Here is a 14,787-nt window from a genome sequence, read left to right as displayed (position 1 = left end):
CCGCAGACTGAGGGCACTTGGTCATGCAGCTCAGTGAGAGCGGGGCTGAGCCTGGGGGTTGCCCAGTCCTTTTGAGAGATGCTGTTATTCAGGCCAGAGCCGGAAATGGAGGGAGACACAGAGTGGGCACAGGGTGCAGTCGCCTGTCCCATTCTGTGACTGGGAGCTCACGGCTCCCGCCTGCAACGACCCTTTGGGAACACAGCTCTACCTGCAGGCTGCTGAGCCCAGGGCACTAGGACCTCCTGGTATGGAGACAGTTACTGCTTTGGAAGGTGGCAGCAGGGCCCAAGAGACTCAGCCACTCTCAGCCTCTATCCCTACCTTGTGTGCCTGCTCCCAGAGCCCCGCCTGCGTATACATGTCAATAGCGTCCTTGGGCCGATCTCCTTTGATGTACAGCTCCTCTGCGATCTGTGGGGAACAGGACAGCAGGTGAGCCACCTCTGGCCGTTGTGGGGCTGGGAGATGCTGGGAGATGGCATCTCACCTGGTACTCCTGCAAGGTTGCGTAGTGCTGGGCAGTCCTGGGGTAGTACTTGACTGCTATCCTTTTCTCTTGTGAATCCAGAATGTAAATGGCCTTCTTCCACTGCCGGGCCCCAATGGCTGCCTCAATGGCCTTGATGGCGCACCTAGAGCCACAAGGGGCAGAGATCCTTAGCAGGCCAGGGAGATCAGATCCGGCTGAGCTCTGCTCACGTTAGGGACAGGTAGCGAGACTGGGAACTGTGTGAGGAGACAACGAAGCAGCCTCGCTGCTCGGGTCACCTGCATGGATGTCTCCACAGGGGACTGGGGAGCAAGGAGGGTCAGGGAGAATGGCTGGCAAGGAGAGGAAGGTGTCACGAGGCCTGGCACATGGAGGAGAGAAAGTTCACCAGCACCTTAGAGAAACGGCCTAGCACAGGCTTTGGGCACCTCCCGCAGATCACGAGGGAACGGCAGTTTTTTTAGGCTCTGAGCCTAGGCTCCAGTTTCCCCATCACAAAACCACCATACACTGTGGCACAAGAGGGTACGATCAGCGTCCCAAGCTGGGATAGCAGAGGGCTGTGGGCACCGGCAGACCTGGGTGTGAGGGAGGGAGAGAGCTCAGGGCTGGGATAGCAAAGGTCTCTGGGCACCGGCAGGGCTGGGTGCGAGGGAGGGAGGGAGCCCAGGGCTGGGATAGCAGAGGGCTCTGGGCACCGGCAGACCTGGGTGTGAGGGAGGGAGAGAGCTCAGGGCTGGGATACCAAAGGTCTCTGGGCACCCGCAGGGCTGGGCGCAAGGGAGGGAGGGAGCCCAGGGCTGGGATAGCAGGGGCCTGTGGGTCTGGCCTGCGGGGCACCAGCAGAGCTGGGGAGGGGAGGGCTGGTGTGCTCCACGCCAGCCACATGTCAGTAGGGTTCAGCTCGCCCACTCGTGTAAGGAGACTCACCCAAGTCATTGCTTTCTGAACTGCGCAGCTGCCGTGGCAATGCTCCAGCCTGGCCTTACCTGGCTTCAATGTAATGGTTAATGGCAGCATCCAGCTGCTTCTGCTGCACCAGGTGATCTCCCCAGGCCTCCTCCAGCTTCAGCACCTCTGCAGGGAAGGCCACACGAGCGAGCTCCACCGCTGCAAGGAAGAGGAACATGTCACAGTGGCCACCAGCTGGGGAGAGGACGCTGACATGGCAGTACTGAAGACAGGCCCTGGGAGGCGTGGGGCTGATTTGAGTGGCGCCTGGCCTCCTGCTGGCTGATAAGCCCAGGAGGAACCTGCCCTGGGGCCACGAGTGGCTACAGGAGAGGGGAACTCGGGACTGGAAGGGATGGCCTGGGGCACCGAGTCCAGTGCCCGCTTTGCAGGCAGCCTCACCAGGCAATCCTAGTCCTCAGCTCATGGAGCTCCAGCTCAGAACTAGAGCTGTTGACTGAGGTTGGAAGACAGGGAGCAGTGACACACAGCCAGGTCCTCTGGGCTCTGGGGCAGCTGCTTGTGCAGCAAAGGACAGGGCATCCCTGCATCCCAGCAAGAGGCATTGGGGGTGCTCACACCAAGAAAGGGGGACGGAGACCACGATACCTTTCAGGAAGGCGCAGCCCTTGCGGTAACACTCCAGAGCCTTCTGGGGGTTCTTGATCATCTCAAACAGGTCTCCAGCCTAACACACACAGGCTGTCAGACAGGCTGCAGAGCTGCTGGCCCACCTGCCACAGGTCACACCAGGCCAGGGGCCGGTACCAGAGCTCCCAGGCCCCTGCTGCTGCCCCAGCCATGTACCCTGCCAGCCCCAGGGCCAGTCCCAGTCCAGAGCCCCAGGCCCACCCCACAAGCCATGCACCTTGCCAGCCCCAGGGCCAGTCCCAGTCCCAGTCCAGAGCCCCAGGCCCACCCCACAAGTCAGGCACCCTGCTAGCCCCAAGGCTGGGGTCCTGGAGCCTCCTGTCCCAAGCCCTCGATCTCTAGGGCGCAGGTCTCTGGAGCTCTGTGCAAGTGAGGCTCCAACTCTCCTGGGGTGGGGGACAAGGGGAGTGTGGGGGTAAGGCTGTTACTCTGTGAGAGTGGAGGCCATGTATGAGTGATGCTGGGGAGGGATGAGGCTCTAACCCTCGGGGTGGAGTTGGGGCAAGGCTCTGACCTGGGGGAGTGGGGTTGGGGAAGGGGAGAGGCTCTGACCTGAGGGTTGGGGGAAGCTCTCACCTGCTCATACAGCTCCCCTTTGATCAGCGCGGTGGTGATTCGGTTGATGACATCCCCATTGGCCAGGAGCTGGTCCCTGGCCATGGCCAGCCGAGCGGCTCGGGCTGGCAGCCCAGCCCTCAGGTACAGGCCCACGGCGGCCAGGGGCTCCCCTTGGCTCTCCTGCACCTCCCCAGCCTTCTCCTCCTGCTGCGTGTCCAGCAGCCACTGGTAATAGCCCCGGCGCAGCTTCTCCAGCGCCGGGTGCCCCTGGTGTGGGTGGGTGGGTGATGGGCAGTGTCTGTCAGCGTCCCCCAGCCCGGCCCCACCCCTCCTGCAGGCTTCTCCCAGTGCCAGGCACAGACGCCGGCCAGAGCCCCCCAGAAACCTTGATGGGCCCCCACCTTCCCCTCCACTCCACAGCGCCCCCTGAGCTCCCCTCCCCACCCCTCTGCCCCAGTGCCCCCTGAATTCCCCTTCCCCCGCTCTGCTCCACAGCGTCCTCTGAGCTCCTCCCCCGCTGCTCCGCCCCACAGTGCCTCCTGAGCTCCCCTCCCCTCCGCTCCACCCCACAGTGCCCCTTGAGCCCCTCCCCTCCGCCCCAGTGTCCCGAGTTCCCCTGTGCTCCACCCAACAGTGCCTTCTGAGCCCCTCTTCCCCCTGCTCTGCCCCAGTGTCCCCTGAACTCCCTTTCCCTCTGCTCAGCCCCACAGCACCCCGAGCTCCCCTCCCCCTCTGCTCCACCCCACAGCAGCCCCTGAGCTTCTCTCCTGCTCTGCTCAGCCCCACATGCCTCCCTCCCCCAGCCTTGTGTCCCTCCATGAGTCCCTCTCAGTTCCATCCCCCAGCTGCACGGCCCAGCAGGATGCCCTGCCTTTCCTCCCAGGCCGCCTCACCTGCCAAGCCCACAGTCCCCAGGCCTGCCGCAGATCCGTGTACCCTCCCAGCCTGCCTGACAGAGCCACAGGAATCCTCCTTCCTCACCCCGTCCCTGGCGCCACGGCCAAGCCCCTCATTCACCCCCTGCCCTGTCCCTCCATTCCCTTCTGCAGCTCTGCGCACACGTGGTGCGATGACTCCCTCTCCCCCCTTCTCTACAGCAGAGGCCTTGCCCAGGCTGGGAGCCCCCAGGCACCTGCCCACTCAGCCATCTGGCGCTGAACTGGCTCATCCGAGTCCTACTGGGAGCCTCCCAGGCAGGTGCAGGCTTCCTGTGACAGAATCCACACTCGGGCATTATCCCCCCAGCGGCAGATGGAGCACCCCAGCAGGGCCCAGTCCACAGGCAAGGGAGGGCAAAGCGCAGTATACACCGTACCTTGGCCTCTGCCACCACAATGCACTCATCCCACATGTGCAGCTCCTGGTACATTTCCATGGCCTCCTCCACTGCGTTCTGGGCACAGAGAGCAGAGCGTTACTATGGGGTGGGCTTCCTTCTCTGCCGACTCGGCACCATGAGCCTGAGGAACACCCTGCCACATGGGGTTAGCTCCCAAAATGAGGCCAGGCTGGGAACTTCAGCTAATGAGTCTGGAAGGCTGGGCAGCAGGATAAACCTCTCAGCCAATAAATGAGCCCCCCGCACCTCAGGGAAACCTCGCTCCCACTGAGAAGAACCATGAGAATGATTAAAGGGTTAGAAAACCTGCCTCACAGTGACAGACTCCGGGAGCTCAAGGTGAAAGGGTGATTTGGTCACAGTCTCTAAACACCTACATGGGGAACAAATATTTAACAACAGGCTCTTTGGTCTAACAGAGACAGGGCTAACACAATCCAGTGGCTGGAAGTTAAAGCTACACAAATTCAGACTGGAAATAATGTGCAAATTTTTAACAGTGAGAGTAATTAGCCATGGGAACAATTTATGAAGGGCTGTGGTGGATTCTTTAAATCAAGACTGGATGTTTTCCTAAAAGCTCTGCTCTAGGAAATATTGTGGGGCAGGTCTCTGGCCTGTGTTCTACAGGAGGTCAGACTAGATGATCACAATGGTCCCTTCTCTAGGGAACTATGAGCCCCACCACACTGCAGGGCAAACCTCACAGCCAGTTGTGGAGTGGTTATACAGTTCCTGGTCCCAAGGGTCACCAGACAGGACCAGGATGGAGCTTAAGAAATGTAGGAAGGAGGGAGTTCTCTAGACACTGCTTCAGGCTTGGTGCTCTGTGCTTATGTCCTCACACCACAGGGTGTCAGCAGCGGGAAACCCCTCTCTCTCAGGGGTAAAGGAAAGAGACTCCAGAGCAGCAGAGTGGTGTGGGAGTGGGAACAGTGGAAAGCCAGGGAGCAGAGCTGCGAAAGCTGTAACAGGAAGGATGCAGAGTCCTCTCAGCTCAGCAACAGGGCCCATAGCTCAGGGGACTGCGAGAGAAGTTTGATTTTGGAAACTCAGGCAGCAGCCTTGCTGGATCCGTAAGTCAGAGTGATTCCAGGTGGCTTGTGATTCACAGAGAAAGCACAAGAACAGCAGGTACATGCCCCGATATTTGCCATGAGTGATACTGCTGCTGTGTGCCCGACCCCTGAGGAAAAGCAAGAACACTCCAAAGCTGTGACAAAGTGGGATTTTCTGTAAGGTTTTTAAAAAAAGAAAAGGAGTACTAGTGGCACCTTAGAGACTAACCAATTTATTTGAGCATAAGCTTTTGTGAGCTACAGCTCACTTCATCGGATGCATTGGTTAGTCTCTAAGGTGCCACTAGTACTCCTTTCCTTTTTGTGAATACAGACTAACACGGCTGCTACTCTGAAACCTGTAAGATTTTTGTGAATGATGCACATGGTAGTGACTCCCTGGCCTAGGGGCTGATGCCATGGGGGCAGAAGGGGTAAAAAGCTGCCCTGGGGCAGAGCCGGAGACATGAGATCTTGTGTCAGGTAACTGTCTGTGGTGGGAGGAATGGATTGTTGAAGGACTGGCTGACACCAATCCACATCAATGGAGGATCCAGAAAGAGCCCCAAACACTGAACAACTAACACCTATCCAAGCGAAACTCCAAGACCCGTTCCTGCCATGAGATCTGAACTTTGTGTTGTCAAGATTTATGGGTCCCTCATTTGAGCCTTTGGTTACTTGCTCGCTGCTGCATCCATTAATGAAAGTGCCATTTCTGGTTGCCGTTACCTCGGCCAGAAGAGTAGGAGAGCCGCATGCCCCAGTGCCAGCCTAGCCTGTTCTGAGGTGCAGTCTGACCTACTGAATCAAAAGTGCTAGAGGCCATATGCCCCAAGGAGCCTCAGCTTCACGCTGTTGTGATCAAGTGAGCTTTCATAGCTGTAACAATTGATCCAATTGCCAAAACTATAACGGTTCAGAAAAGAACTAGATAAATTCATGGAGGATAGATCCATCAATGGCTATTAGCCAAGATGCTCGGGACGCAACTCCATGCTCTGTGTCCCTAGCCTCTGACTGTCAGAAGCTGAGTGTGGAAGACAGGGGATGGGTCACTTGATAGTTGCCCTGTTCTGTTCATTCCCTCTGAAGCATCTGGCACTGGCCACTGTCCGAAGACAGGACACTGGGTTAGATGGACCATTGGTTTGACCCAGTCTGGCCATTCTTATGGATTGTCTGAATCCTCAGGTCCAGAAGAAAAACTCTGGCTTGAGACAAGTCCAGTAAAGCCCTTATATACTATCCTCTGGACAGGGGAAAGGAGACATTCTCTGCACTGACTAGCAGTCCCAGAGCACTGAATGTTGACTGGATCAGGACTACACAAAACCTGGAGTCTGGATCACAAGCTAGTCATCTAGGTAGGGGTAAACTTGAATACCTGATCTTCTCAGGAAGCCAGCTACTACTGCCATAACTTTTGTAAAACCCCTGGGAGTTGCTGACAGGTCAAATGGTAGTACAGTGAACTGCTGATGATTTTGATTTACCACATATCTGAGGTACTTCTTGTGAACTTGGTTGACTGCCACATGGAAGTAGGCATCTTTTAAGTCAAGGTTGGCACACCAGTCCCCGGATCCAGGGAGGAGATAACAGAAGTTAGGGTGACCATGAGAGACTTTATCTTTTTTAAGAATATGTTGAGTTGACACAGGTTTAAAACTGGACTGAGACTGTCCCCCTTCGCTTTTGGGTTTAGGAAGTAACAGGAATAAAACCCCTTCCCTCTTGGACAGTGTAGAACCTCTTCTTTGGCCCCTGAGCGAAGGAGAGATTGCAGCTCCTGGAGAAGGAGCTCCTCATAGGCGTGATCCCTGCAGAGGAATACAGGCGGGGAGGGAGAGGAAGAAACAAACTGAAGGGTATATCCCACTTCCACAATGCTCACGTCCCACTGGGTGAAGTAAGGTGGGAGCAAGCACTGAGGAAGTGGAACAGATGGTTTGCAAATGTGGGGGAAGTAGGATCTGGAGAGATGGAGACTGGCATGGCGTCCTCAACTGGCCCATCAAAATGACTGCTGGGCAGTTCCCAGGTGTCTTGAAGGGCCCAGAGCTGGAGCCAAAGCAACAGGAGGGAGAGGCCTGCACGTCTAACCCCTGCACTTCTTTTTTGACAGGTCCTGACAAGGAGGTGGAGTGGAAAACCAGTGGATCTGCTGAGGTCAATAGTGCTTTCTGACCCGGCAGGCAGGGCCGGCTCACAACATTTGGCACCTGTGGCGGGGAGCTCAAATGACGCCCCCATGTCCCCTTGCTTGGGCCAAAACTTTGAAAGGTCTCAATTCTGCCTTCTTCCTGCTCTACTCCTCTCATGGTCCTGCTCTGCCACCTACCCCAATAAAGGAGAACTAACAACTTAAAAGGCCTTGTTCAAAAATTTTAAGTAACACTTCACTTTCTAACGCCGGAACGGCAAATGTAACTTTTCTTGTCTGCCTAGTAAACACTGGCATGTTTATCTGTTTGAATAATCAAAGTGGTGCCTTCTTGGCTGCAAAGATTTGAGCTGCTTCCTGAAGGTCCACAGTCTGGGCCAGCTCATGCTCTATTGAGATGGTTGCAAAGCCAACTAGCTTCTCCTGTGTCACTGTGGAGCACAGATGTGTTTTTATTAACTTCAGCTTGGAGAAGCTGCGTTCTCCACTGGCAACTGTTACAGGAAGCGTTAGAAGTATGCGCAGAGCAACAAAAGCATTTGGAAAGAGGGTGGTCATCTTATTTGTGCACATATATTCCAGAACAGCCTTTGGAGTTGATCTTGCTGAAATGTATCTTGAAAGGGCTTTCAGTTCATCACCGAAATCACTCACATCAATATCGTGCATCTCATCATGTGTAAACACTGTCTCTAGTGCCCTGCATTGCTGGTGTAGGTCTTCTTCAGGTATAGTGAGGAGTTTTGGAATGTCATACAACATCCCAAATATACTGCTGTGTTCATAGAATCATAGAATATCAGGGTTGGAAGGGACATCAAGAGATCATCTAGTCCAACCCCCTGCTCAAAGCAGGACCAATCCCCAATTAAATCATCCCAGCCAGGGCTTTGTCAAGCCTGACCTTAAAAACTTCTAAGGAAGGAGATTCTACCACCTCCCTAGGCAACGCATTCCAGTGTTTCACCACCCTCCTAGTGAAAAAGTTTTTCCTAATATCCAACCTAAACCTCCCCCACTGCAACTTGAGACCATTACTCCTTGTCCTGTCCTCTTCTACCACTGAGAATACTCTAGAACCATCCTCTCTGGAACCACCTCTCAGGTAGTTGAAAGCAGCTATCAAATCCCCCCTCATTCTTCTCTTCTGCAGACTAAACAATCCCAGTTCCCTCAGCCTCTCCTCATAAGTCATGTGTTCCAGACCCCTAATCATTTTTGTTGCCCTTCGCTGGACTCTTTCCAATTTATCCACATTCTTCTTGTAGTGTGGGGCCCAAAACTGGACACAGTACTCCAGATGAGGCCTCACCAATGTCGAATAGAGGGGAACGATCACGTCCCTCGATCTGCTCGCTATGCCCCTACTTATACATCCCAAAATGCCATTGGCCTTCTTGGCAACAAGGGCACACTGCTGACTCATATCCAGCTTCTCGTCCACTGTCACCCCTAGGTCCTTTTCCGCAGAACTGCTGCCGAGCCATTCGGTCCCTAGTCTGTAGCTGTGCATTAGGTTCTTCCGTCCTAAGTGCAGGACCCTGCACTTATCCTTATTGAACCTCATCAGATTTCTTTTGGCCCAATCCTCCAATTTGTCTAGGTCCCTCTGTATCCTATCCCTGCCCTCCAGCGTATCTACCACTCCTCCCAGTTTAGTATCATCCGCAAATTTGCTGAGAGTGCAATCCACACCATCCTCCAGATCATTTATGAAGATATTGAACAAAACCGGCCCCAGGACCGACCCCTGGGGCACTCCACTTGACACCGGCTGCCAACTAGACATGGAGCCATTGACCACTACCCATTGAGCCCGACAGAACCAGCTCCTAAGAACAGCATCGCAGAGCTGTGCAGGGAGAGAGGGTTAAGCTTTGGGAAGTTAAACGAGGTGCAGCTGATTGCTCGCCTGGAGAAGGATGATTGGACCAAGAACCAGGATCCAGATACACGTGGGATTCCAAGAGAGTCCAAGGGCAACAGGGGCAGCTGCAGCAGTGCATCCTCGTGGCCCAATTCCCCGGCAGCAAGTGTCCTCATGGCCCAATTCCACAGTGCTAGATTTGAAGGGGCAGAAGTTGGTGCCGAGGGAGAAGAACCTTCAGCTAGAGAAACAGAAGCTGAAGAATTGCAAGAGGCAGGGACAGCATGAACTGAATTTGGAGACGCAGAGGAGCAAGAGGTTCCATAGAGGAGTATGTGTGGAGAGACCATGAGAAGCCAATTCCCCAGGGAATCTATGTACCAACTTGCCAAACAGACAGAGTGAATACTGGGGACTATGAACAGATCCAAAAGGCTCTACTGCTTAAGTTTGACTGGAAACCTGAGGCTTACATTGAAAGGTTTCAGGGTGTACAAATGACTCAGGATATGATGTATACAATAGCTACCACCCTGATGATGAGATTACTGGTTCTGTGGATGAAGGGAAAGCAGTGGATGTATTGTTTCTTGACTTTAGCAAAGCTTTTGACACGGTCTCCCACAGTATTCTTGTCAGCAAGTTAAGGAAGTATGGGCTGGATGAATGCACTACAAGGTGGGTAGAAAGCTGGCTAGATTGTCGGGCTCAACGGGTAGTTATCAATGGCTCCATGTCTAGTTGGCAGCCGGTATCAAGTGGAGTGCCCCAAGGGTCGGTCCTGGGGCCGGTTTTGTTCAATATCTTCATAAATGATCTGGAGGATGGTGTGGATTGCACTCTCAGCAAATTTGCGGATGATACTAAACTGGGAGGAGTGGTAGATACGCTGGAGGGGAGGGATAGGATACAGAAGGACCTAGACAAATTGGAGGATTGGGCCAAAAGAAATCTGATGAGGTTCAATAAGGATAAGTGCAGGGTCCTGCACTTAGGACGGAAGAACCCAATGCACAGCTACAGACTAGGGACCGAATGGCTAGGCAGCAGTTCTGCGGAAAAGGACCTAGGGGTGACAGTGGACGAGAAGCTGGATATGAGTCAGCAGTGTGCCCTTGTTGCCAAGAAGGCCAATGGCATTTTGGGATGTATAAGTAGGGGCATAGCGAGCAGATCGAGGGACGTGATCGTTCCCCTCTATTCGACATTGGTGAGGCCTCATCTGGAGTACTGTGTCCAGTTTTGGGCCCCACACTTCAAGAAGGATGTGGATAAATTGGAGAGAGTCCAGCGAAGGGCAACAAAAATGATTAGGGGTCTGGAACACATGAGTTATGAGGAGAGGCTGAGGGAGCTGGGATTGTTTAGCCTGCAGAAGAGAAGAATGAGGGGGGATTTGATAGCTGCTTTCAACTACCTGAAAGGGGGTTCCAAAGAGGATGGCTCTAGACTGTTCTCAATGGTATCAGATGACAGAACGAGGAGTAATGGTCTCAAGTTGCAGTGGGGGAGGTTTAGATTGGATATTAGGAAAAACTTTTTCACTAAGAGGGTGGTGAAACACTGGAATGCGTTACCTAGGGAGGTGGTAGAATCTCCTTCCTTAGAGGTTATTAAGGTCAGGCTTGACAAAGCCCTGGCTGGGATGATTTAACTGGGAATTGGTCCTGCTTCGAGCAGGGGGTTGGACTAGATGACCTTCTGGGGTCCCTTCCAACCCTTATATTCTATGATTCTATGATTCTATGGGAGGAGATGTCCAGAAATGAGGTAAAGGTGCAGATGTTGCTACGTCGGAACATTTATATGGCCTAGTTGGGTTAGAGCAACTCTATGAGATATGTCCCCACGAGCTTAAATGTGGTTAGTGTAGAGGAAGCCTGAGGATCTGTGTAGTCCAGGCCAATTGGTGTCAGAAGTTGTGGACAGTAGGTCCAGGTATGAAAAGACAATAAGTCCAGAGGGGACTGGTCTAAGCATGGGTCATAGAGTCTCAGAATTTAAAGCCAGAAGCGACCACTAGACTATGTAGTTTGACCTCTTGTATATCACAGGTCACCAACCACCACCCAGCAAAGGCACACTAAACCCAACAACCCAAATGAGACCGAAGTATTACAGCCCACAGGAGACTAGACAATCATAGAATCGTAGGACTAGAAGGGACCTCAAGAGGTCTTCTAGTCCAGTCCCCTGAACTCAAAGCAGGACTAAGTATTATCTAGACCAGGGGTTCTCAAACTTCATTGCACTGTGACCCCTTTCTGACAACAAAAATTATTACATGACCCCAGGAGGGGGGTCCAAAGTCTGAGCCCACCTGGATGGGGGGGCCAAAGCCAAAGGGCTTCAGCCCCAGGCAGGGGGCCTGTAACCTGAGCCCCACCGCCTAGCACCGAAGCCCTCAGGCTTCAGCTTTGGCCTTGGGCGGTGGGGCTCAGGCTTCGGCTTCAGCCCCAGGCTCCAGCAAGTCTAAGCCAGCCCTGGTGACCCCATTAAAATGGGCCCGTGACCCACTTTGGGATAATGACCCACAGTTTGAGAACCGTTGATCTAGACGATCCCTGACAGGTGTTTGTCTAACCTGATCTTAAAAATCTTTAATGATGGAGTTTCCACAGCCTCCGCAGGTAATTTATTCCAGTGCTTAACCACCCTAACAGCTAGGAAGTTTCTCCTAATGTCCAACCTAAACCTCCCCTCACAGGCAGGAATGTCTGTGAGGGGAGGGCTCCTGCCTCATACTGGGAATGAGGGGCGATCAACAGGTTATCTCAAGTGCTTATATACAAATGCACAAAGCCTTGGAAACAAGCAGGGAGAACTGGAGGTCCTGGTGATGTCAAAGAACTATGACGTGATCGGAATAACAGAGACTTGGTGGGATAACTCACATGACTGGAGTACTGTCATGGATGGATATAAACTGTTCAGGAAGGACAGGCAGGGCAGAAAAGGTGGGGGAGTAGCACTGTATGTAAGGGAGCAGTATGACTGCTCAGAGCTCCGGTACGAAACTGCAGAAAAACCTGAGTGTCTCTGGATTAAGTTTAGAAGTGTGTGCAACAAGAGTGATGTAGTGGTGGGAGTCTGCTATAGACCACCGGACCAGGGGGATGAGGTAGATGAGGCTTTCTTCCGGCAGCTCACGGAAGCTACTGGATCGCATGCCCTGATTCTCATGGGTGACTTTAATTTTCCTGATATCTGCTGGGAGAGCAATACAGCGGTGCATAGACAATCCAGGAAGTTTTTGGAAAGCGTAGGGGACAATTTCCTGGCGCAAGTGCTAGAGGAGCCAACTAGGGGGAGCGCTTTTCTTGACCTGCTGCTCACAAACCGGGTAGAATTAGTGGGGGAAGCAAAAGTGGATGGGAATCTGGGAGGCAGTGACCATGAGTTGGTTAAGTTCAGGATCCTGACACAGGGAAGAAAGGTAAGCAGCACGATACGGACCCTGGACTTCAGGAAAGCAGACTTCGACTCCCTCAGGGAACGGATGGCCAGGATCCCCTGGGGGACTAACTTGAAGGGGAAAGGAGTCCAGGAGAGCTGGCTGTATTTCAAGGAATCCCTGTTGAGGTTACAGGGACAAACCATCCCGATGTGTCGAAAGAATAGTAAATATGGCAGGCGACCAGCTTGGCTTAATGGTGAAATCTTAGCGGATCTTAAACATAAAAAAGAAGCTTACAAGAAGTGGAAGGTTGGACATATGACCAGGGAAGAGTATAAAAATATTGCTCGGGCATGTAGGAATGTTATCAGGAGGGCCAAATCGCACCTGGAGCTGCAGCTAGCCAGAGATGTCAAGAGTAACAAGAAGGGTTTCTTCAGGTATGTTGGCAACAAGAAGAAAGCCAAGGAATGTGTGGGCCCCTTACTGAATGAGGGAGGCAAACTAGTGACAGAGGATGTGGAAAAAGCTAATGTACTCAATGCTTTTTTTGCCTCTGTTTTCACTAACAAGGTTAGCTCCCAGACTGCTACGCTGGGCATCACAAAATGGGGAAGAGATGGACAGCCCTCTGTGGAGATAGAGGTGGTTAGGGACTATTTAGAAAAGCTGGACGTGCACAAGTCCATGGGGCCGGACGAGTTGCACCCGAGAGTGCTGAAGGAACTGGCGGCTGTGATTGCAGAGCCATTGGCCATTATCTTTGAAAACTCGTGGCGAACCGGGGAAGTCCCGGATGACTGGAAAAAGGCTAATGTAGTGCCAATCTTTAAAAAAGGGAAGAAGGAGGATCCTGGGAACTACAGGCCAGTCAGCCTCACTTCAGTCCCTGGAAAAATCATGGAGCAGGTCCTCAAAGAATCAATCCTGAAGCACTTGCATGAGAGGAAAGTGATCAGGAACAGCCAGCATGGATTCACCAAGGGAAGGTCATGCCTGACTAATCTAATCGCCTTCTATGATGAGATTACTGGTTCTGTGGATGAAGGGAAAGCAGTGGATGTATTGTTTCTTGACTTTAGCAAAGCTTTTGACACCGTCTCCCACAGTATTCTTGTCAGCAAGTTAAGGAAGTATGGGCTGGATGAATGCACTACAAGGTGGGTAGAAAGCTGGCTAGATTGTCGGGCTCAACGGGTAGTTATCAATGGCTCCATGTCTAGTTGGCAGCCGGTATCAAGTGGAGTGCCCCAAGGGTCGGTCCTGGGGCCGGTTTTGTTCAATATCTTCATAAATGATCTGGAGGATGGTGTGGATTGCACTCTCAGCAAATTTGCGGATGATACTAAACTGGGAGGAGTGGTAGATACGCTGGAGGGGAGGGATAGGATACAGAAGGACCTAGACAAATTGGAGGATTGGGCCAAAAGAAATCTGATGAGGTTCAATAAGGATAAGTGCAGGGTCCTGCACTTAGGATGGAAGAATCCAATGCACAGCTACAGACTAGGGACCGAATGGCTAGGCAGCAGTTCTGCGGAAAAGGACCTAGGGGTGACAGTGGACGAGAAGCTGGATATGAGTCAGCAGTGTGCCCTTGTTGCCAAGAAGGCCAATGGCATTTTGGGATGTATAAGTAGGGGCATAGCGAGCAGATCGAGGGACATGATCGTTCCCCTCTATTCGACATTGGTGAGGCCTCATCTGGAGTACTGTGTCCAGTTTTGGGCCCCACACTTCAAGAAGGATGTGGATAAATTGGAGAGAGTCCAGCGAAGGGCAACAAAAATGATTAGGGGTCTGGAACACATGAGTTATGAGGAGAGGCTGAGGGAGCTGGGATTGTTTAGCCTGCAGAAGAGAAGAATGAGGGGGGATTTGATAGCTGCTTTCAACTACCTGAAAGGGGGTTCCAAAGAGGATGGCTCTAGACTGTTCTCAATGGTAGCAGATAACAGAACAAGGAGTAATGGTCTCAAGCTGCAGTGGGGGAGGTTTAGATTGGATATTAGGAAAAACTTTTTCACTAAGAGGGTGGTGAAACACTGGAATGCGTTACCTGGAATGCGTGGTAGAATCTCCTTCCTTAGAGGTTTTTAAGGTCAGGCTTGACAAAGCCCTGGCTGGGATGATTTAACTGGGAATTGGTCCTGCTTTGAGCAGGGGGTTGGACTAGATGACCTTCTGGGGTCCCTTCCAACCCTTATATTCTATGATTCTATGATTCCCTTCCTGCAATTTAAGCCCATCGCTTCTTGTCCTATCCGCAGAAGTTAAGGAGAACAATTTTTCTCCCTCCTCCTTGT

At 52.7% G+C, this 14,787-nt stretch overlaps 1 protein-coding gene across 3 annotated transcripts in view; it reads right to left on the bottom strand.

Annotated features, from left to right (window-relative positions):
* IFT172 (intraflagellar transport 172) overlaps positions 1-14,787 on the bottom strand; it is a 146,132-nt gene that overhangs the window by 48,499 nt on the left and 82,846 nt on the right. For all 3 annotated transcript variants that reach the window (XM_048846170.2, XM_048846172.2, XM_048846171.2), the window contains 6 exons: positions 3,969-4,046; positions 2,672-2,920; positions 2,054-2,132; positions 1,483-1,603; positions 491-635; positions 325-414 (listed from right to left, as the gene is read on the bottom strand). In XM_048846170.2, the coding sequence (XP_048702127.1) occupies positions 325-414; positions 491-635; positions 1,483-1,603; positions 2,054-2,132; positions 2,672-2,920; positions 3,969-4,046 (762 nt within the window). The remainder of the gene's footprint in view (positions 1-324; positions 415-490; positions 636-1,482; positions 1,604-2,053; positions 2,133-2,671; positions 2,921-3,968; positions 4,047-14,787) is intronic.

This window comes from Caretta caretta, chromosome 3, assembly GCF_965140235.1.
Source record: "Caretta caretta isolate rCarCar2 chromosome 3, rCarCar1.hap1, whole genome shotgun sequence".
In the NCBI taxonomy this organism is placed as follows: domain Eukaryota; kingdom Metazoa; phylum Chordata; order Testudines; family Cheloniidae; genus Caretta; species Caretta caretta.
This window is presented reverse-complemented; position numbering and strand designations above follow the sequence as displayed.